Genomic DNA, 22,300 nt, shown 5'->3' with positions numbered 1-22,300 from the left:
ACAGCTTAAAGAGAAAAGCAGCAGGGGCCCCTCTGGGTGCATGAGATGAGAAGTCAGGTCCACTTGACTCTAAAAGATGCAGAAAAGTTAAAATCCAGACCCTTCAGTCTGCTTAGAAGTAGAGGAAAGCTATTTACCACCGGTGATGCTGTCGGCAGTCTGCATTCCCGCTTACAGGCCTTGGGCACCTCGATTAGCTCATCTCCTTTTCTGGGCAGGAAGGCGCCCAGAGCGCTGTGCGGAGACCCCAGAAAGGGGTGCTTCTCGTTGCCGCTTGTGCATATCGGGACCTGCAGGAAAACGCCTGCAGCAGGTGACTCCTCGAAATAGAGTAGGGAGGCCAGAGCCGTCGCTTCTCCAGGGGCTTCCTCCCCAGGTTCTCAGGTGCAACACCAAGGCCGAATGTCTCAGCGCACGCTCCGCCGGCGGGCGGGGCTTCACTGTCCCACAAGGACTTGTCTCCATCACAGGGCGAGGCTTCTCCACTTGAGCTTCTCGCGGCCCCAGCCTGCGATCCAGAGAAGGGACAGACACCGTCAGTTATGTGTTTCTGTTCATAGTTCCGTCTAGTGTTGAGAGGCTTAGTAAAGACATTTCCCCAATTACGGGAATGCCTTGCTGCACTGTTTTATCCATGGTTCCATCCATCCACAGACTAGTTACAAATGTAAATAATATTTTTAATTCAAACAGGTCGTGGCATTATATGTTTACTGTTTCACTGTTGTTTTGAAACGATTTCAGACTTAAAAGTTGCAAAATTAGTACAAAGAACTCCCACATGCTCTTTTCCCAGACAGACTTTTTTCAGTTTCTTCCTCTTTTTCTCTCCTGCTATCCTTTCCATCCGTGTGTGTGTGTGTGTGTGTGTGTGAACGTACATTCTCTGAACCACAGGAGAATGGCCAAATGCTGTCTTTCTGCCCAAATCCTTCAGTCATCTGTGTGTGTGTGTGTGTGTGTGTGAACGTACATTCTCTGAACCACAGGAGAATGGCCAAATGCTGTCTTTCTGCCCAAATCCTTCAGTCATCTGTGTGTGTGTGTGTGTGTGTGTGAACGTACATTCTCTGAACCACAGGAGAATGGCCAAATGCTGTCTTTCTGCCCAAATCCTTCAGTCCATGTCTGGAGACCAAGGACATGATCTCCATAACCCCAGGAAATGATCAGACTATTAAATATTGATATGGCACCAGTATCTAATGCAGAGTTCATGTAACACTTTACTGATTATCCCACAAATCTCTTTCAGAATGATTTTCTACCCAATTCAGGATCATTTGGTGAGTTTAGTTGCCATTTCTCAGTAGTCTTCTTTAATCTGGGACACTTCCTCAGCTTTTGTTCTTGACATTAATATTTTTAAAAGTGGAAGGCCAGTGTTTGAAGAATGTCCCTCAATGTGGGCTTATTTGCTGTCTCCTCACGTTGGAATCAGTTTCCACCTTCTTGGCAGGAGCCCCGCGGAGGTGATGATGTTTCCTTCTTAGCACATTGTGTTCCAAAGCTCATGGTGACCTTCACCTTGATCACTCTGGCCTTCAGAGTTCCCTAACGTCCCTGTTTTCTGTTTGTAACTGATAAGTCATTTACAAAGAAGTGTTTATCACAAGCTTTCACCCGTTAGTTTTGACTGAGGCAATGATTGTTGCCTCGATCAGTGATTTCTCTTTTGGTTACAAAAGTGTGATTTTTATAACCCCATCTTCAGCAGTGACATCCTGCTATGAGAACTCTCCTTTCTGACAATTCATCCATCCATGTATTCGTCATTATCAGCATGGACTCACGGATTGTTGTTTTATTCAAGGGACGCAATCCATTACTGTCGTTGTTTTGATACTAAAATGCTGCTCTTGTGCTCCTTTGACAGGTTCTCTTGTCCTTTCCTAGCCGTCTTACATTCTGGCTTTCCAAAATATTCTCAGCTCGTCTACCTCGGCTCACATCCTAAACCAGCCACTTACCCAAGAAGCCTTATTTTATAAACGAGTAGTATCAAGAAACTTAGAAATGGGGGCAGGGTGAGCTCATTGCAACTGGAGTCTTACTGCTTTTAGACCCTTTCAGAACTAGAAAATTTAAGACATACGTATAGGTTTTATACACACACATATATAAAACTGTATATTAAAAATCATGAGTTTATTGTGATTCCCAAAACTTAAACCCATAATCACAAGGTTCCTGTTTACTTTCCTGTGATCCACAATTGTGTCTTACCTTCTCTGTCCCTTCTCCTGGCTTGCTGTTTTTTTTTTTTTTTTTTTATTCTTGCCGTGACTTTTCACTGAATGCACTGCTAGTAAATATATTAGCTGGGCAAGTGAAATAGCGAGTGTGGGAATGGTAGAAACTAAACCACTTTGCTTCTGGCCATTGCTGACTGTCCAGCGAGCTAAGACTGATCCCAAACAGTTTATGCATGTTGCATCACCCTTCAATCTTGTAGGAACCCACAAAGCAGGTACTCAGTGGTTATTTGATAGAAAAGGAAATTAAGGCGTACACTGCTTGTATACAGATATAGCTGACACGAGAAACACGCCTTCTAGGTCCTTAACTGACAGACATTGTTCTCACTTGACTGTTCAGATTTGCCACCAAATATCCATTCATTCATGCGCCCTTTTCTCCCTGAGGTGTCAGGAAAGACATATGGACCCAGGATTACTAGAATTTTTGTAACCTGACATCTAAAAGTTACCAGCTTGCTTTCGCTTTTGCAGCGGAACTGGATCAGAAAAAGAGGTGCTGCTTCCCCTAACGGCAGAGGCAGCCGAGTGCATCAGGGCACCCCCTGATGTCTGCAGATGCCCTGAGAGCTTCCTCCTGGGGCTGTGGGCTCCTAGCAGTTACTTTCCTGGAATGGAGAGCTGATAATGGAAACCACAAGTCTTCACGGCTTGGTCAAGTGCCCTGAGGTCTCTTAGGTCCGAGCAGGTCCGATCCGGTTCTGGATGTTGGGAGAGCAGCAGGCGCCCCTCAGTTTGAGAGAAAAGGTTTCCGGACACAGGACGGGGTCAGGAGAGCTTTGGATCCAGACTCCGGGTGGAGGGCAAAGAAAGTCAGAATTCATCAAACAGTGTAATGAGTAGTGGGGAAAATAAAAACAAAGGGCAGAAGGAAATATAGATTCCCTCCCCACACAAAGGTTTTCGTGGTTAGAGCACTAGGATGAGGCATAAGCTTAACGCTTGTGTAAAGTACGATTCTGATGCCACTTACAACGTTCATCTGTTTATTTCCTAGCTAGTGAAAATGTCGTGATCAATCATCTGTTCCAGTCGAAACTGTCACAGACAGGAGCCCTCGTATCTTCCTCTCCTTCTTTTAAATTCAGAGGACATAAATCTGCCCGGCTCACTAAGAAAATGACAGTGTCTTCTATGACGGGAGAAAACAGGAATTATCTGGAACTTAGTAAGGTGGGAGCTTTTTATGATTCACGTCCACTTTTAAATTTGCTTACCATGTTGGCTTCTTCTTTTAAAGAACAAAAAATGTGCACTCCTCTATGCTAATGGAAAGAAATTGATATTTTAATTTAACAGAATTAACGGAAAGACTGCTTACCTAAAGTATAACCCTTGGAGAGACGATGGTATGACAGAATACAGTGGAGTGAAAACTTCATAGCAAATACAGGATTAGTCATTTTATTGGTGGTCTTTGCAACATCCTTTTTAAGTCTCACCTCTGCGACTGTGCTTTTGATGAATGGGAGGTAACTTCAGGGACAGGAGGTTTAAAGGGAATAAACTTAGCTACCTTATTCCGTTGACATTAATCACATCAGAGGTTTTAGGTCTCTAAACAATAAATTGTAGTTTCTCATACAGCCGTAGTGTATTTTTCAGGTCCTGGAGTGTTTTCACTGTGTGTTTGGTAGATTTTTCATTTATTTCTGCATTACGCTAATTTTTTAATGTGTGTTCATTCCACACCCGTGAGGTTGTACTTACAACCTAAAGATTTTGATGATTTGTAAAAATAGAACAAAAAATTCAGTGAAGAGTTGTTTCAGACTGAAGTGTATGGAGTTTATGAATTCAGTGCCAGTTTGTTTTGCTTGCCTTTACAAAAACTTTAAAAGACTAGAAGTATGGTTGGGAAAGGGTCCAAGATGATCCATTTTAGAAATTCAGTCGTTGTAGCCTGCTGGAATGCATTTTTGCTTACCAATTAAAATAAAAGCATGATTAAAACCAGCTCTATTACAGAAGAGTGGCAGAAATGTGTACAGCCTACTAGAGATGTGTGCGTGTGTGTGTGTGTTTAGCAGGTAGACCCTAGAGTTACAAATCTTTTGATATAGCTATTACATAACCAGAGGATCACAGGAATTCCATCTCACTGCATATTAAAATGGCATCTTTTACGTAAAAAAGACAAAGAGTTCCCCTTTGTAAGGAAGATCTCTATTCCTGGGGTTTCGGTGAAACTTCTGGCCCCTGCTTTCTCAATCATCCTGGAAATCATGGGCGAGAAATCACCACACACCTCCAAACGATAATTTTTAACCTTAATTTTTAAACATTACCAGGCAGAGATGCCATTAGTCTTTCCCCTAAAGGACTGCAAAAGCAAGATAATTCACAGCCGTTCCTCCACCCAGAAAGGGAAATGGAGTGTTCAGTTTCACAGGATGAAGATTTATTTATTATGGTCTTTCCTTGAGTGTTCCATCCTTCACTTCCCTCTGAGGGTCCTCAACCCTGCACACCCACCCCTGTGACCAGAAGGCTGCTCGCTACCCACCCTTCAGCTGAGCATCCCGCCCAGCTTTGTGTTTATAGAAAGCGGGCTGATCTTCGACCAGTCACTTCATTTTCCCTTCCCTTGTCAATTACACTTGATCATTGCAGCTTGATACTTCATCCTAATGGGAGGAGATGAGCTACTGCCTTGATAGCAGCGCCGTATTGACAAGAATGTTTCATCAAAGTTTTCTTCTATCGAGACCTTTCAGTTTCAGATAAATGATTCTGGATCGATCAATCTGTTGGTCGCAGTCTGTATGATGTTGTGAAATGTAACAGTACATTAGTGGCTGAGGCTCCTCTTAACCCCTGGTAGAATTTAATTAATTACCTTCAGCTCTGTCTTCACCCACTGCCTTCAGTTTCACTTAATTCTTTTATATCCATAATCATTTCATCTTTGCTGCACGTGAATTTTTTTTCTCTAAGAGCTATATGTACTTACTTATCAAAAAAAGTCTACCATCATTTTTCACAGGTGAGTAATTTACTAACCCCTTGCAACATTAAAAAATGAAGAAGAAGAAAAGGAAGGGAGAAACTGAGTAAGACACTGATGATAGTTAACTTAGGGAACAAAACAATGATTATTAAAACATCAAATTTTTGTAACATAAAATAGCATCATTTCACCCCAGAATAAGCTGCATTTCATGACAAACAATTAGTAATACAATCAAGGAGACCAGGGTCAGTTTATTGCCCCACCAAGCTGGTCAACATCTGTTTATTCTCAGATTAAAGTAGATGCCGGTTGGTAACAGCCATGGGCTTAAAAGGATGCAGTAAAGGTTATTTTACATGCAGTTGCCTATTTTCCTACCATCGCAGAAAATCATTTGGCAGTGATTTTTATAGCCTCTTTTAAATCTCCATCTGCATGAATGGGAGGGTTAATTTTTTTCTCCTACACTGGAACTTAGTAAAATAAACCTGCTCATGCTTTCCTTTTGTTCTCGTTACAGTTATTAAAAAAGAAAGGAAATTCTACATTTCTTCAAAGACTAGACCGGGGAGGTCCAGCCACCATTGCATCGCAACTCAGGGTTAGTGAAGTTTTCAGATTTCAAAATTTCCCATTTTGATTGTATCGACTGTAAAGGTTTTACGTGGAATTTTCTTCCATTTTGACCACTTAAGTAACTTCAGAAAAGTAAGCACGCACACACGTGTACACACACAAAGTGAGTGAATGCGTAATGTGTAAGAGTCATGAACGGAAGATACAGGTTTCAGTTACAAACTGCTTTACCTTGTCAGTTGGTGTCTTCTTTGGAGAATCAGTTGTGTTTTACTTCTCTCCTTAGAAAACTCTGGCGGATATTACTGGGAAACTTCAGAAGTGCACTCCACACTTTATTCATTGCATCAAGCCCAATAACTCAAAGCTGCCAGACACCTTTGATAACTTTTACGTGTCTGCTCAGCTGCAGTACATCGGGATCCTGGAGATGGTGAAGAGCATCCGACATGGGTACCCTGTCCGCCTTTCCTTCTCCGATTTCCTGTCGAGGTAGGTTTTCCTCTTGTGTCCACCGTCCCCAGAACCATACTGATGTTATTGCAGGTGGACCTTCTGATTGCTTTTCTGGCATTTCTTCTGTTGTTCATACTCTTTTACCATGAGTAAACAAAATGCTCTGGGAGACCATGAAATGCAGTGACAAAGCTTATATAAAAAGCTTTCAAATTTACTGAGGACCGCCACTTGGAAACAGTTTTCATAGTTCCTTAAAATTAGGTCCCCTTGGATTTAAAGATTTATAAAACTGTTGTTTATAATATTGATTTAAAATTATTATTGAATATAAGAAGCTATGTGTGGGATTATTTTCTCCTTAAATGTATGAACAAAATATTTTTTAGGTGAAGGGTTGATACTCATGGGCCAAATTTAGCCCATTGCCTATTTTTTGTAAATAAAGTTTTATTGGAACACAGACAGTGAGTGGACATAATGAGAATATCTGTTTTTTAGACAGTCAAACAATAAGAGTGGTGGGGACAAAAAAGAAAGTATTTGGTAATCTTATATAAAACATGAAATTTAAAATGGTATTGATATAAAGTAAAAGACTCTGATGCTGGGAGGGATTGGGGGCAGGAGGAGAAGGGGACGACAGAGAATGAGATGGCTGGATGGCATCACCGCCTCGATGGACATGAGTCTGAGTGAGCTCCAGGAGTTGGTGATGGACAGGGAGGCCTGGCGTGCTGTGATTCATGGGGTCGCAAAGGGTCGGACATGACTGAGCGACTGAACTGAACTGAATATCAATATTATAAGCACAAAATTTAACATTAATGGATACAAACTAGATCAACAGTAGTATGAAATCTATTTGGGAAAGAAGAGAGTTTAAGAGTTTGGTTGAGCAGCAATGCAATTTGAGCCACTGGTATGAAGAAGCTGCTAAACTCAAACAACCTATCAACCAAAAAACTTAAATCACCAAGTTAGAAATAGTCATAACAAAGGGCATAATATTTAAACTATGACTAAATTTAATGTTTATAACCTTTGTTTTTTCCAGAGGACAGAAACAGAAGTTGTTTATTGTGTATTTTAAATTTCCCAAAGACACAAATAAGAAACAATATAGTACAAGCCACTCATTGTTAAAGAAGTGATAGACTGTTCAGAAGGGAGAAGATAAAATTCGCCACATTTAGGGATAAAGTATCTGGAGAATGAATGTTTAACCTGCAGAATGTGTAGTGCAGATAGACAAGATATTTGGTTTAAATGTAAAAGATGCTTCTTCACGAGTGAAGAGACACACTGCCTCCTATCTATAGAGAGGAACTGCACAGCCAGGCAGTACACAGGGCTACATTAAGAATTAATACGTGCTGAATGTAAGAATTATTCGTGCTTTTGCTGGATGGGGATGGTGGTGTTGCCATCACTGTTTTTGTACACTGAGAGAGGTCTGGTAGCCCTGATCTGCCTCTTTCGGCTCCCTCAATAGACGTCTGTTTATAGTCCCCAGAAATGTTTGGTCTGTTCATGAGTATATATTTCTCATGCATAAGAATTTAAGCATTAAAAGTCAGTCTTCCCACCCCTTTCAATCCAAGTCTTTGGATCAATGAGTTTGAAACCTGCCCAATACAAGTTTAAAGTAACAGATCCCCATATTTACCCCAGACCTTCTGGATGACAGTCAACAGAGAGTGGGGTCCAGGGACCCCTGGTTTATCTGATGGACAAGGGTATGGTCTTGTTATCTGCAGGAGTCATATGATCTCAGAAGGTCCCCAGCCTTGATGAATTGTAGTTCACTCAGCAGTACTGGCTCCTTTCCCAAGTTGTGCTGAAAGCAATGGTTCTCCAATGTTAGCGTCCATTTAGGCTTGTTAAAATACAGATTTCTGGGCAGCAGCCCCAGTGTTCTAGATCAGTCAGTTGGTCTCGATGTGCTGTGCTGTGTTTAGTCACTCAGTCATGTCTGACTATTTGCAACCCTGTGGACTGTAGCCCACCAGGCTCCTTTGCCAATGGGGATTCTCCAGGCAAAAATACTGGACTGGGTTGCCATGCCCTCCTCCAGAGGATCTTCCTAACCCGGGGAATTGAACCTAGTTCTCCCACATTGCAGGCAGATTCTTTACCAGGTGAGCTACCCGGAAAGCCCCTGGTCTAGATGAGTTTCACAAATGACCATTTCTAGCGAGTTCCCAGGTGATGCTGATGTTGCTAGTGTGAACCACCTTTAGAGAACCACCATCCTAGAACATCTACTCACTTGGAGATTATATCATTGTTTTATTTGGTTTGATTTTCTTCGACCAAGGATTGGAAGTGTGTGAGTGCCTTGATAATTATCACAGGGAACTTGCTGAGGACGCAAAGTGAAAGTGTTAGTTGCTCAGTCTTGTCTGACTCTTTACAACCCCATGGACTGTAGCCCACTAGGATCCTCTGTCCAAGGGATTCTCCAGGCAAGAACACCAGAGTGGGTAGACCGTCCCTTCTCCAGGGGCTCTTCCCAACCCGGGGATTGAACCGTGGTCTCCTGAATTGCAGGCGGATTCTTTACCGTCTGAGCCACCAGGAAGTCTGAGGCATTTACTCATTTACTGGATTAAAACTTGCAAATCTGTTGAGATTTCCAAGTGATCTGTGTACACATGAAGTTTCTGCTGCTGCTGCTAAGTCACTTCAGTTGTGTCCGACTCTGTGTGACCCCACAGACAGCAACCCACCAGGCTCCCCCGTCCCTGGGATTCTCCAGGCAAGAACACTGGAGTGGGTTGCCATTTCCTTCTCCAATGTGTGAAAGTGAAAAGTGAAAGTGAAGTTGCTCAGTCATGTCTGACTCGTAGCGACCCCATGGACTACAGCCCACCAGGCTCCTCTGTCCATGGGATTTTCCAGGCAAGAGTACTGGAGTGGCTTGCCATTGCCTTCTAGAGCACTGTAAATGGATTCTGTATTGGATATGAAATAGGATTAATCTCACTTTATAAACAATTTTTTAAAGTTCATTCAATGCATTCCCTGCTCTTTATTTTGTTAGAGTGTCTTAGACTCATGCAATCAGAGAACCTTAAAGTGTCTCTCAGAGTTTCTCCGGAATAATTTTTAATAGCTACATGGAGCCTCCTTATAGCTACTCCAGCAAGTAGTCACTTAAGTTGTCCTATTTTCCCAGAAGAGGGTGGAGAATACGAGTCTGTGTGTGTATACAATGTTATATGGCATAATAATTAGAAAAATGTTTGACCTTTATTTTTGTCTCATTTGATATATATACATATATACGTACCAAGACTTACCTCTATTAAAATAGTGTTTATAATGATCATCTTTTAAAATTAAGTGCCCTTTGCCACATGTATACATTCCTCGCCTGATTCTGACTTCTAGACAGAGACTTTCTCTAATTCAGTCACAATGCCTGTGCGTTTGTCTGTTTAGTCGGTGTTTTCAGAATGAAGCTGGCATTGGCGGTTAATAGTTGCTCATTTAAAGTACTGTTTCTGCGTAACAGAGAGCATAGCTATACTATATTTGCTTGGAAAATGATGCTTTTTGGTTAATCTCTGTATTTCTTAACTGGCCCCTTACATAAAAGGAGATGTGAGTTTCAATTTATCATCCTTATTGATTTATTTATCCTTATTTATTACATATCAGTATAAATGAAATTGGGCTTCCCTGGTAGCTCAGATGGTAAAGAATCTGCTTGCAATGTGGGAGATGCGGGTTCCATCTCTGGGTTAGGAAGATCCCCTGGAGGAGGGCATGGCAACCCACTCCAGTATTCTTGCCTGGAGAATCCCATGGGCAGAGGAGGCTGATAGGCTCTGGTCCACGGGGTCACAAAGAGTCGGACACAGCTGTGTGACTAAGCACACACATGAATGGAATTATTAATGTATTTCAGTGGAAATTTGTCACCATATCGCTTGAATAAAGGACAGCTGTCTGGAATATTATCACAAAAACACTGATCCATAGAAAGATTCTCAGTTTCTATAGAACTTGAATAAAACACAATTCTCATCAGCAAGTAACATATTTATTCATAAAGCTCATCAAAACCTTGAAGTTCCCTCAGGCAGTCAAGCATTGTTGTATAAACAAAGCCTCAAGGTGCAAATTAATAAAAGTTTTTGGTTACCAGAATATCATATAAAAATTCCTACGTGAAACATTTCTATTCCTATCCTCTTGTCTTACATGTTAGAGAATCAAAACCCATCAAACCAATTACTTTGTTTAGTTTACAAAGAGAGTATGGTTACTGGAAAAATACTGGACAAAGAAAACCATGTCCAATTTTGAAACAAGCACCTATTCATTGGAGCTGCATTTATTGCTTCTGAAACCCAACATGACAGTGGATGTGGATAATGGATACTCTGTGGAATCCAGAGGCGGACGTGACGGTATTTGCAAATGTGCTTCCTGATTTCTTGGCTTTAATAGCTGTCCATCATTCTGAGGCTTCCTAATCAAAAGTAGAGAATTGTGTTTGTGGAAAAATCCTATTTTGATTAAATGAGAAGCATGCTTGTCGAATTTTCCCTCTAATAGTAGCAGTAGCTTCTGAGTGGGGTAATAAGGCAAGATACTGTCTCCATGGCAAAGGCCTCACAAGTTTAGGTACAGGAGGAAGAAGGAACAGAGCAATAGAAGTAAATTATTACGTGCAAATCATGATACATCATTAGATCACCTCCTGTGGACTGAATCATTTCTCCTTAATAGTTGTATGTTAAACCCTAACCCCTGATGTGACTGTATTTGGAGATGGTTCTGGGTGTGTGTGTGTTAGTTGCTTAGTCGTGTCCGACTCTTTGCAATCCCATAGACTATAGCCCACCAGGCCCGCCTCCATCCATAGGATTCTCCAAGAAAGAACACTGGAGTGGGTTGCCATTTCCTTCTCCAAAAGGAACTATGGAAAGAAAGAAAGTGAAGTCACTCAGTCCAGTCTGACTCTTGGCGACCCCATGGACTGTAGCCTACCAGGCTCCTACATCCAAGGAATTTTCCAGGGAAGAGTACTGGAGTGGGTTGCCATTTCCTTCTCCAGGGAGATGGTTCTATGAAGAGGTAATTAAGGTTAAATGAGGTCATAAGGGTGGGGCTCTGAACCAATAAGATTAGTGTCCCTATAGGAAAAATCACCAGAGAGCATGTCCTCCTCTGCTCTCTGAACTTGCAGTGGGACGGCAACACGGTGGTGGTTTAGTCGCTAAGTTGTGTACAACACTTTAAAACCTCATGAACTGTAGCTCTCCAGGCTCCTCTGTCCATGGGACTTACCAGGCAAGAATACTGGAGTGGGCTCCCATTTCCTTCTCCCGGGGATCTTCCCCACTCAGGGATTGAACCTGGGTCTCCCACACTGCAGGCATGTTCTCTCCTGCTGTGCCACCAGGGAAGCCCAGTGGGATGGCATCTGTCTGCAGACTGGGAGGAGACCTCAGTAGAAACTGAATGAGCCCACACCTTCGTCCTGTGCGTCCCAGCCTCCAGAACTTTGAGAAGACACACTTCTGTTGCTTCAGCCCTCCAGCTCTGTGGTCTCCTGAGCTGGCTGAGGCACCTGTGTTGGTGGGTATGTGTTTCTGTGGGTCAGTAGGTAGCAAACCTGTTACACGGAGGTTTGACTGAGAAGTGTTGGATACCTTGTTTGTTACATGATACCCTTGTGCTGATGGGAGGAAGTCAAGTTAACAGGTACATATCATGGCGTTTCACCAACTTGTGTCTCTGCTCACGTAGTCACATTTCTACTGTTCTCTCTATTTACTCAGTGACATTTCCTTGATATTTAAGATTCACTCAGGCATCCTCTTATTGAAAAATCATTTGTAAAATCCCAAAATGGTTTGTGTCTCTTCTCTAAGCTTCAAAAAGACCTTAGGTATGACACTTATACATTCACTGGAAATATTCATTTGTTATGAATATTTATGAGTATTTATGAATAATATTATATCCAAATGTTATTTATTAATATTTGTCAAATATTCACTGGAGCAGAGGTTAGCAGATGATCAGATCAGATCTGGCCTCCCACTTACTTGTGTTATGACCTGAGAGATAAGAATGTCTTCTACATTTTAAAATTGTCAAATGTTAAATGGTTACCTACATAATATCCTCATTTTTGCCTCTTGATGTACAATGATAAAATGTTTACTCTCTGGCCCTTTACAGAAAAAATCACTACCCCTACCCTAGACCACAGGCTCCATGGATGAGGGCAGGTTTTCCTGTGTGCATGGAGATTATCATGAATACTGGAGTGGGCTGCCAGTCACCCATCATGCTTCTGGGTCTACACTCTATGAAACTGAACAGGAAAGATCTGACATCGTCTTCCATTTCAACAGATTTCTCTAATGTTAGTTGGATCCTTCAGTTTGTGAGAACTTTCTGATGGTTTTGTAAAAGACAGACACCCCAGTACATTCTGTAGAACATAAAATTCCAAGTCAGTGGCTTGCAACAACAAAGGTTTCTTTCTCTTTTACATTATATTTGACTGTATTTAGAAGTCACACACTTTAGCTTGAATCAGCTCTGATCTGGGTCTCTTTTTCATGATGCACCCCAGGGTTAAGGAATAGCCCAGATCTAGGACGTGTCCTTCCTGGATCAGGGGAGAAGAGGCTTGGCTGAGTGGCTGTTATAATGTGTGCTGAGATTCAGCATCTGTTGCTCTCTTATATTCCATTGTTAAAGCAGCCACCTGGCCCAGACCATCTGTGGGATCGCCTTACTTATGGGAGGTAACCTGGATGATGGCGGTGGTGGTTTAGTTGCTAAGTCGTGTCCGACTCTTGTAACCCCATGGACTGTAGCCCACCAGGCTCTCCTGTCCATGGGATTCTCCAGGGAAGAATACTGGAGTGGGTTGCCATTTCCTTCACGGGATCTTCCAACCCAGGGATCAACCCAGAGTCTCCTGTATTGCAGGCAGTCTTCTGCATTGCAAGTGAATTCTTGACTGCTGAGCCACCAGGGAGCAGGTAAGAAAGAGTGGGAGTATGTAAACTTCTGGCTCAGTTAGGGGTTGCCCCAAAACTTAGTGGCATAAAATAACAGTTTGTTATTTCTCCCTCTTCTGTGGGATAACTGGGCTTAGTGGGGCAACATTTGCTTGGGGTTTCTCCGGCCATTGTGGTCATATAGTGGGAGAAGTTGGCCTATGATGGATGGACAAGACAGCTTCTTCATCGCTGTGCCTGGTGCTTGAATGTTCCTCCATGTGATCTTTCTCCAGCAGAAGAGTCTTGACTTCTTATCTTGTGGCTCAGTGTTCCCAGGGGCAAGAGAAGAAACCTGAACTTCTCTTACAAGCTGGGCTGGGAATTAGCACAGCATCACTTCCTCTGTATTTTAGTGGTCAAAAAAGTTGCAGAGCAGCTAAGATATTTTTGTCAGGAAGCAGGCGATTGACAGTAGCCAACTTGGGACAAGCTACCACATCCTCTTGGGGGCTTCCCTGGTGGCTCAGTGGTAAAGAATCTGCCTGCAGTACAGGAGAGGCAGGTTCCATTCCTGGGTCGGGAAGATCCCCTAGAGAAGGAAATGGCAACCCACTCCAGTAGTCTTGCCTTGGAAATCCCATGGACAGAGGAGCCTGGCAAGCTATAGTCGATGGAGTCACAAAAGACCCAGACGTGACTTAGTGACTAAACAACAGTGACAACATCCTCTTAAAGAGATAACCTGAACGTAACTGGAAATGATGCTGAAAGCTCTGCCTTTGTGCTCTGGTGCAGAATTGAGTCCCAGAGACAGAATTTTAAGTGAGGTGGAAAAGAGCAGCTTTGTTCCTTGGCGGAGCAAAGAAGGACACAGTGGGCACACTGTGCCTCTCAAAAACTGTGTATCCCAACCACCCAGAGGGGTTAGGTGAGGAGTTTTATCCAGTGGTTCAAGGGCAGGGATGCTGGGAAGGATCCGGGTGTATGCAAGGCCTGCATTCCTTGAATCTGGCCTCAAGTGGTCTCTGATGCAAAGAAAGAGCTGACTCATTGGCCACCTGATGCGAAGAGCTGGCTCGTTGGAAAAGACCCTGATGCTGGGAAAGATTGAGGGCAGGAGGAGAAGGGAGCGACAGGGGATGAGATGGTTGGATGGCATCACTGACTCAATGAACATGAGTTTGAGCAAACTCCGGGAGACAGTGAAAGACAGGGAAGCCTAGCATGCTGCAGTCCATAGGGTTGCAAAGAGTCAGACACGGCTTGGCAACTGAACAACGAACAACGATGCTTATGACAGTATGGTAACGAGGCTTTTTAATGATCCAGGGGCATACCAGATTTTAGACCTATGTATGATCCAACCAGTCCATTCTAAGGGAGATCGATCCTGGGTGTTCATTGGAAGGACTGATGCTAAAGCTGAAACTGCAATACTTCGGCCACCTCATGCGACGAGTTGACTCACTGGAAAAGAGTCTGATGCTGGGAAAGGTTGGGGGCGGGAGGAGAAGGGGACGACGGAGAATGAGATGGCTGGATGGCATCACCGACTCTGTGGACATGAGTTTGAGTGAGCTCTGGGAGTTGGTGATGGACAGGGAGGCCTGGCGTGCTGTGATTCATGGGGTCGCGGAGAGTTGGACAGGACTGAGCGACCGAACTGAACTGAACTGAACTGATGAGTTTGAGTGAACTCCAGGAGTTGGTGATGGACAGGGAGGCCTGGCGTGCTGTGATTCATGGGGTCGCAGAGAGTCGGACACGACTGAGTGACTGAGCTGAGCTGAGCTGAGCTGAGCTGATCTCTGCTCTTCTCAGGGTGCTAGCCTTTTGAATGGCAATCTTTTTCCAGATGTAGAGGGGGCGTCTTTGGGGATCTCGCTGTGGGTCTTGGGTGGCAGACTTGGAAGGGTCGTGAATGTCATTTGTGTATGGACTTCTCTGTGGCTGGCAGGGGGGAGCGGGACAGTATCCCCCACATGGGGAGAGGTTGACCCTTTAATGAGGTGCCTTATTTGCGGAAGACAGAAGGGCTTGTCCAGTAAAAGCACTGCAGGGACTGGTGTTATTCTTGGCAAGGTGAGGACGCGTGATGTCTGTTTTGAGATTGTTCCTGGATGAGATCCCTCGTAGAAATAGTCTGAGTCATTTAGCTTGTTTAAATGACACAGTTGTTGCTGAAAGGTCGGGCCATGAAGGCACACAGCCATGATGTTAAATTGGGTGCATGGAGACGGATGAAAGGAGATGCTCGTCAGCTGATTGGGTTAAATGAACGGGCCAAGAGCTGCCCTGCTGCGCAGAACTCACCAGCTACAGGTCCGGGTTGGGATCGTCTGAAAGTATGCCTTGTTCCTTGGAAGTGGTGTCAGTTACTGTCAATACATCTTTAATAGAAATGAGAATTAATATGTTTAGGAGCTGTTAAATATTCTAATTTAACTGGCAAAGGATATAGTTTCTTCAGGGATAATTTTGCCAAGTCTCAGCGTATTCTTTCTGCTAAAACCCTTCTGCAGGGCTGGCTGATTGTCTAAAGTTTAATGAGGTTGGGGAGGAATGAGGACCTGCTATTTTTCAATGAAATATAAAAATACGAACGAGAAGTAGAATAGATTCTCGAGGCCATTTAAGTTTAAATACAATTAGGTTTATCTTTATTGGGAATGTTTTATACTGTTCAATGGGTTATGAATCATAAAATTCCCCTCTAATCTACTGGAGATCTGCAATTTTTTTCTGTAAGAGGCCAAATAATGACTATTGTAGGTTTACAGGCCACAAGATCACTGTCATAGCTACTCAGCTCTGCCTCGTGGCAGAGGATAGCCACAAGGTAGCCATTGACACGTAGACAGTGTGTCAGTGAAACAGTAAGGAGAGCTTATTGATCATGTGTGTGACCCTTCCAAGTCTGCCAGCCAAGACCGCAGTTAAACTTTGTCAACATTAACAGAAGGTGGGTGGTTTTAACCCACGGGTACCTAACCCTTTATCTAGTCTTCTCTTCTTTCTGATAGAATTTGGGTTATGTTTTTCCATCGAAAAAGGGACAGGTTGTGAAAGGCGACTTTGATGCTTGCTCTTTTATCCCGTGTCTGGCCTTGATCCTAATTTCTACTCTAATAAGCTAGATGGTCTCTCATGAAAGCATTAATTTACTCATTGTTTCACCACTCACTTCTTTGTCATTATTCATTCGCTCTTAATTTGTTCAGGCATTTTACTGACTCAAGGTGCCCTTATGCTTTGGGAAGGTCCGTCAGGAGTACCCGGGGCATCACCGCTGGGTGTCATCGAATCCCCGCCGTGGGGGAAGCTCCAGATCTGCACATTATACGTGATTCTGTTCCTCATAATTACCTTTTTTTGGGGTGACTGCTCTCACTACACACCTGTTAGTTATGCTGTAACTAATAATTGCAAGACTTTTCCGTTTGCCTTGGGAGAGACTGATCAGGACTGACGGCAAGTGTTGTCTCATCGAATCCTCGCAGTGTCCCCACGAGTCGCATTATCAGTCCTGCCTGCTTTAGACCTGAGAAAACCGAGATCCCAAGGAGCATGACGGTGGTCCGGAGCCCCACACACCTCAGCCCTGAGGATTTTTAACTACTCCTCCGTCAGCCTTGGTGCTGATAGTGGCTGCGTCCTCAAGGACCTGCTCTTTCTACTTTTTCCATGATGTGTGCAGTCTCTTTAGGCATGATTGCCTTTCGCAGCCACAGGCCAGACCACAGGGATGCCCAAACAGCTCAATGACATTAGTGGGGGCAAAGAAACCCTGGAGAGTTCTAAAATCCAGCACTAGGCCCTTGACGCTGGATGCTCTTTGCTCGGTTTCCTGATGAACAGTCCGGTTAACTTTGTGGCGTTTCCTGGACAGAAGTTACTCCCGTACTCACCAGGGATCTTGCAGATCTGTGTGGTGGTGACACTGCATCAGGTGGTGACCTCTGAAAACTCAGCTCAAGAAGAGTGAGAGACATGACCTTTGAAAATGGAGAACTGCACACTTTCCTGAAAAAATCATATGAAAATTGAAACCCAAAAGGCTTCACTAACTTTCAAACAACATTGGAAATGATACCCCAAACTGACCAGTCTAAATGATTTAAAACCAAGATATGATTCCACTTATTAAGGCTTCCCAGGTGGCTCAGTGGTAAAGAATCAGACTGCCAATGCAGGAGACAGAAGTTCGATCCCTGGGTTAGGAAGATGCCCTGGAGGAGGAAACGGCAATGCATTTCCATATCCCATCGACAGTGGAGCCTGGTGGGCTCCAAAAGATGCAGACAGGACCAAATAACAACAAGAAAGAATTCAATACGAAACAACCGAAATCAGGAAAACAGACCAGAAGTTATTTTCAAAGGGTGAATTCAATATATTGACAGCTATACTTTATTTTTAATAAAATTTTGGGAGTACATCAAAAAAATTCCATCCCAGAATTCTGAATCTTGTTGATTATTTGATTTAACTGGGCTCCCCCATTTCTAGCCTCCACCGATACAACTTAATATTTTTAATTATGACTTATGTCAGGTAAAACTTAATTGCAAAATGACCTTGCTTGCACGGCCAAACCAGTCTTAAATAATTACTTAAGTTGCTTGTTTCATTCCTTATAAATTATATGATTCTCTTTGTAGGAGAGCTTTATAGGAGTCCTGTTGAATGAGACATAGGTGACAGTTTTCATTCACAGTGTCTAAATGATCTGAGTAATCAGAAATCCACAAGGAAGCTCCAGTTATCAGTAGTTCATTTGTTTTTTTTTTTTTTTCCTTATGTTTTTTCTTTTATTTATTTCCCCTTTTACGATCCAGGGTCCTCTTCAAATACCACATTACATTCAGTCATCACATGTCCTCTGTCTCCCTTTGGCTGTGACATTTTCTCAGATTTTTCCTGTTTTTATTTATTTATTTATTTATATTTTTTTTTTAGGTAATTAATTTATTTTTTATTGGAGGCAAATTATTTTACAATATTATATTGGTTGGTTTTGCCATACATTGATATGAATTTGCCCCGGGTTTACATAAGTTCCCCCTCCTGAACCCCCCTCCCACCTCCCTCCTCCCTTTATCCTCCCTCTGTTCATTTGAATGGACCTGATTCCTATCATTTTACTTATCCAGTTCTTGACCAAAATGAGAAGACAAAAAGGATCAAAATGTCACATTTCTTGCATAAAGTTTAGATTGAAGGACACTGCTTAGCATGAGAGGCAACAGTGTCTGCTAGTGGAACCCCAGAATTGGGCAGAATTACCCTCCTCCCCCAATTACAGACAATTTGGGCTTAGGCAGACCATCCAATGTCAGATGCTGCTCAGGTAAAGCATGGACCTTGCAGAAAAGAAGGAAAACAATTTTTCTTCCAAGCAGTTCGCAAATAGCGGAGAATCCTATCTTTCTTCTCATTAAAATTATGGGTTAGATTAGACTAGTTGGTCACTTCACCTCCCGTCATGAATCGTGAAGGATCAGAGAGTGACCCAGAGCATCACCCTACCTCTGACTCTAAGGAAGCAACAGAGAAGAGAAAGTGTCCTCGGCCAGCCCCATGCCTTGTACAGTGTTCTGACCGTAGACCTCATCCAGGAAGCCTACAGTAACAGGGGGACTGGCTCTGCATTGTCTTGAAAACAGAGTGGCCTTGAAGTCAATTAAAGTAATGCACTGTTGGCCCACTTTAAAATCTTTCGGTACAAAATCTATATGGCTTCTCAGTGGTCCCAGAAAGACATGCAGGAAGCAGTGGGTGAAGACAAAGGAAAGAATATTCTGAAAGCCTCAGATGCATTTTATCTCCCATCTCACACCCCGTTCTGACACATTGTGCAACAGAGCCCATCAGAAATTCTGCAATGAGAATAAGTGAAAATATCAAAACAAAAGAGTAACTCCAGTAATAAAATCCCAGTAGCCTAAATATTCCCAAGTGTTAGCTGCTCAGTTGTGTCTGACTTGTCAATCCCAAGGACTGTAACCCACCAGGCTCCTCTGTCCATGAAATTCTCCAGGCAAGAATACTGGACTGGATTGCCATTTCCTTCTCCAGGGAATCTTCCCGACCCAGGGATGGAGCCCAGGACACCTGCATTGCAGGCTGATTCTTAACCATCTGAGTCACCAGGAAAGCCATAATGTTCCCAGATTTGACTATAAATCTTCTTCTGTTAAAATGTTCCTGGTGAGAAAGTCCAAGGATTAATACACATTGCAAATGAAAGTCCAGAGATATTCATTCCCAAAGGAGTTGAAATCCCAAATGTGATTATCTTGACTTTCTGAATTAAATGTCCAAAATTCCATATGCATAAGTGAACTGACTGTTTCTGAAGCATTCTTTCCATTTTTCTGACTTGGCTCAGACTTAACCAGAAAGGTTCCAGATGACTTGCTTGGAACTGAGGGCCCTTCGGTGTAACATTCTGAGTAGTTAGTCATTGTATTAGTCTGTTTGGCTGCCATAACAAAATACCATAGTCGGGGCAGCTTAAACAATTGGCATTTGTTTTCCCACAGTTCTGGAGACTGGAAATCCAAGATCAAGGTGCCAGGGAGATAGAGGGAGACAGAAATATTCTAATGCCTCTGGCTCAAAGGACACTAGTTCTTTTGAATTAGGGCTCCATCCTGATGAATTCATTTAACCTTAACTACCTGCTAAAGGGTCTACAGATAAATGCAGTCACATTGGGCGTGAGGGTTTCAATATATGAAGTTTCTTTGGGGGGACGGGGGCAGAAACATTCAGTGCATGGTAGTCATATTAATGACGTGACTAACTTCGACCTCATTTGTGGTGTGTATCCGTGCCAAGTCTCTCATCCGTTTCCCAGTGAGAGTCCAATGAGTAGATACTAACAGAAGGTCCTTTGGGCATTAAAATCATATGCACAAAATCTAGCACTCTATCCCTAGTCTCTAAGCAGTCTATTACAGGAAGAATTCTTGTAGAATTTAATATTTTGTTTTGCCAGTGATAAGAATGGTCATATGCATGTTGACCAAACCAGGGCAAGTTTAAGAGTGAAATAGGGCCACTGTTTATAATCTTGCCAGAAATATCGGTATAAACTGGGACTGTCCCTGGCAAACCAGAAAATAGGTCACCCAGACTCTCTTTAACCTGTACTTATCTGAGTACCCTTGCAGTTCACGAGTCTTTAACCTCTGTCATTCCCAGTAGACTGTAAGCCCTGTTACAGAAAGCCTTCTGCTATACGCACATAATGGGCTTCTCAGAGGGCTCAGCAGTAAAGAAGCCAGCTGCCAATGCAGGAGACGTGGGTTTGATTCCTGGGTCAGAAAGATCCCCTGGAGAAGGAAATGGCAACCCATTCCACTATTCTTGCCTAGGAAATCCCATGGACAGAGGAGCCTGGTGGGCTACAGTCCATGGGATCACAAAAGAGTTGGACATGACGTAAGGACTAAACAGCAACAATATGCATATAATAGGTGGCCAATAAACATTTGTTCAATAAGCTAGGACGTGAATAACCTTTTAGTTCCCTGTATCGTTTTATAACTGGGCCCTAAATTCTGTGTCCAGCAAGTAGTATTCATTAGCATCGTTCAGAGCATCTATATGAGATGCGCTCCTGGGCCAAACCAGTTAAAGCGTGTGGTGGCCTCCTGCCCAAACATTGCCTTTTTCTTGATGCCACGCAACGTGGGGTATCTTGGTTTCCCACCCAGGGATCAAACCCACAGTCCCTGCAGTGGAAGCATGGAGTCTTAACTACTGGACTGCCACTGTGTGTATATGAGTTTGTGTGTGTGTGTCTGTGTGTTAGTTGTTCAGTTGTGTCTGACTCTTTGTGACCCCATGGACTGTACTCAGCCAGGATCCTCTGTCCATGGAATTCTCCAGGAAAGAATACTGGGGTAGGAAGCCTTTCCCTTCTCCAGGGGATCTTCCCAACCCAGGGATCGAACCTAGGTCTCCTGCATTGCAGGCAGATTCTTTACTGAGGCACTGGGGAAGCCTCCAGCCTGCCAGGGAGGTCCTTAAACATTCCCATTTTCAGGTAGCCATTTAAACTTTAGTATGAGATAAAGACCCTAGGTTTGCCTTTGTCACAGCTTAAATATTATTCTCACTCCCCAAAAACACTGAGTCCGTCCCTGAAATTTCTAGTTGTATTATAACTATACAATAGTGCATGGGTTAACATTCTGTATTGATTTTTAAAGTGGCTTCATTTGATGGATCTTTCTTTGTTCTTTAAAATGCTTTGTTAACTGAAAGTACTCTCCATAATACTGTAAAGTGGAGGATCAATTTACATGGTAAAAATACTTTTAGAAATAAAAACATCACAATTGACACTGGATTCATGATCTATATTTAAGGGAGAAGCTATTATTAACTAAGAGTTAATTTATAGGTAGAAAAAAAATTTATAGGTAGAGCTGACCCACTTACTACTATCTTCACAGCATACTCACCTGAACCATTTCCTACATTGTGAGACCCTATTACTTACAGCTGAAAATTTACTTTTGTGGCAAGTTAATAAGTGAAATAAAGATTTCTGCATTTAGCGGAAATCAATTTTGGAAGGCATAAAAGTAATTTGTTTTATTATTAGTAAATTCTTACTTTTTTTAAAATTCATGGTTTTAAAAGTACGGTGATGACAACTTTTTTAAACTAATATTCTTACAGATCTCTCTCCACTTATGACCAAAAAAATTCCAATGTATTTCTGTACATAGTTCTTGGCTATTTTCTTCACAGTTGTCGAAAATGGGATAACTTATACTGGGAAAGAACTTCTAATGTATTCAAAACAATGAAGTTTGCAGGAAAATGAATCATACAGAGTGACCTGAAAATTATCAATGCACATAGTGAGGGACTCGAGAAGAAATACTTTAATAGGAATGAAAAGCTTTTTCAACCACTGCCAGATGGTTAGAGATGGGGCAACATGACTTTGTTCCAGCTCTGATCATCAAGACACTACAAATCAGAGTCCCGCTCAAGAACTAGCACACCAAATGTGGCATTCACCAAAATTACATCCTTCACTTTTTTTAAAGGAA

The 22,300-nt window shown here is 42.7% G+C and overlaps 1 protein-coding gene across 1 annotated transcript in view; it reads left to right on the top strand.

Annotated features, from left to right (window-relative positions):
• MYO16 (myosin XVI) overlaps nucleotides 1-22,300 on the top strand; it is a 478,842-nt gene that overhangs the window by 337,594 nt on the left and 118,948 nt on the right. The window contains exons 25-27 of the mRNA XM_055426698.2: nucleotides 3,256-3,431; nucleotides 5,732-5,812; nucleotides 6,074-6,279. Of these exons, the coding sequence (XP_055282673.2) occupies nucleotides 3,256-3,431; nucleotides 5,732-5,812; nucleotides 6,074-6,279 (463 nt within the window). The remainder of the gene's footprint in view (nucleotides 1-3,255; nucleotides 3,432-5,731; nucleotides 5,813-6,073; nucleotides 6,280-22,300) is intronic.

This window comes from Moschus berezovskii, chromosome 13 (assembly GCF_049115385.1).
Source record: "Moschus berezovskii isolate FMDL1 chromosome 13, NW_MosBer_1.0, whole genome shotgun sequence".
Taxonomy (NCBI): Eukaryota; Metazoa; Chordata; class Mammalia; order Artiodactyla; family Moschidae; genus Moschus; species Moschus berezovskii.
This window is presented reverse-complemented; position numbering and strand designations above follow the sequence as displayed.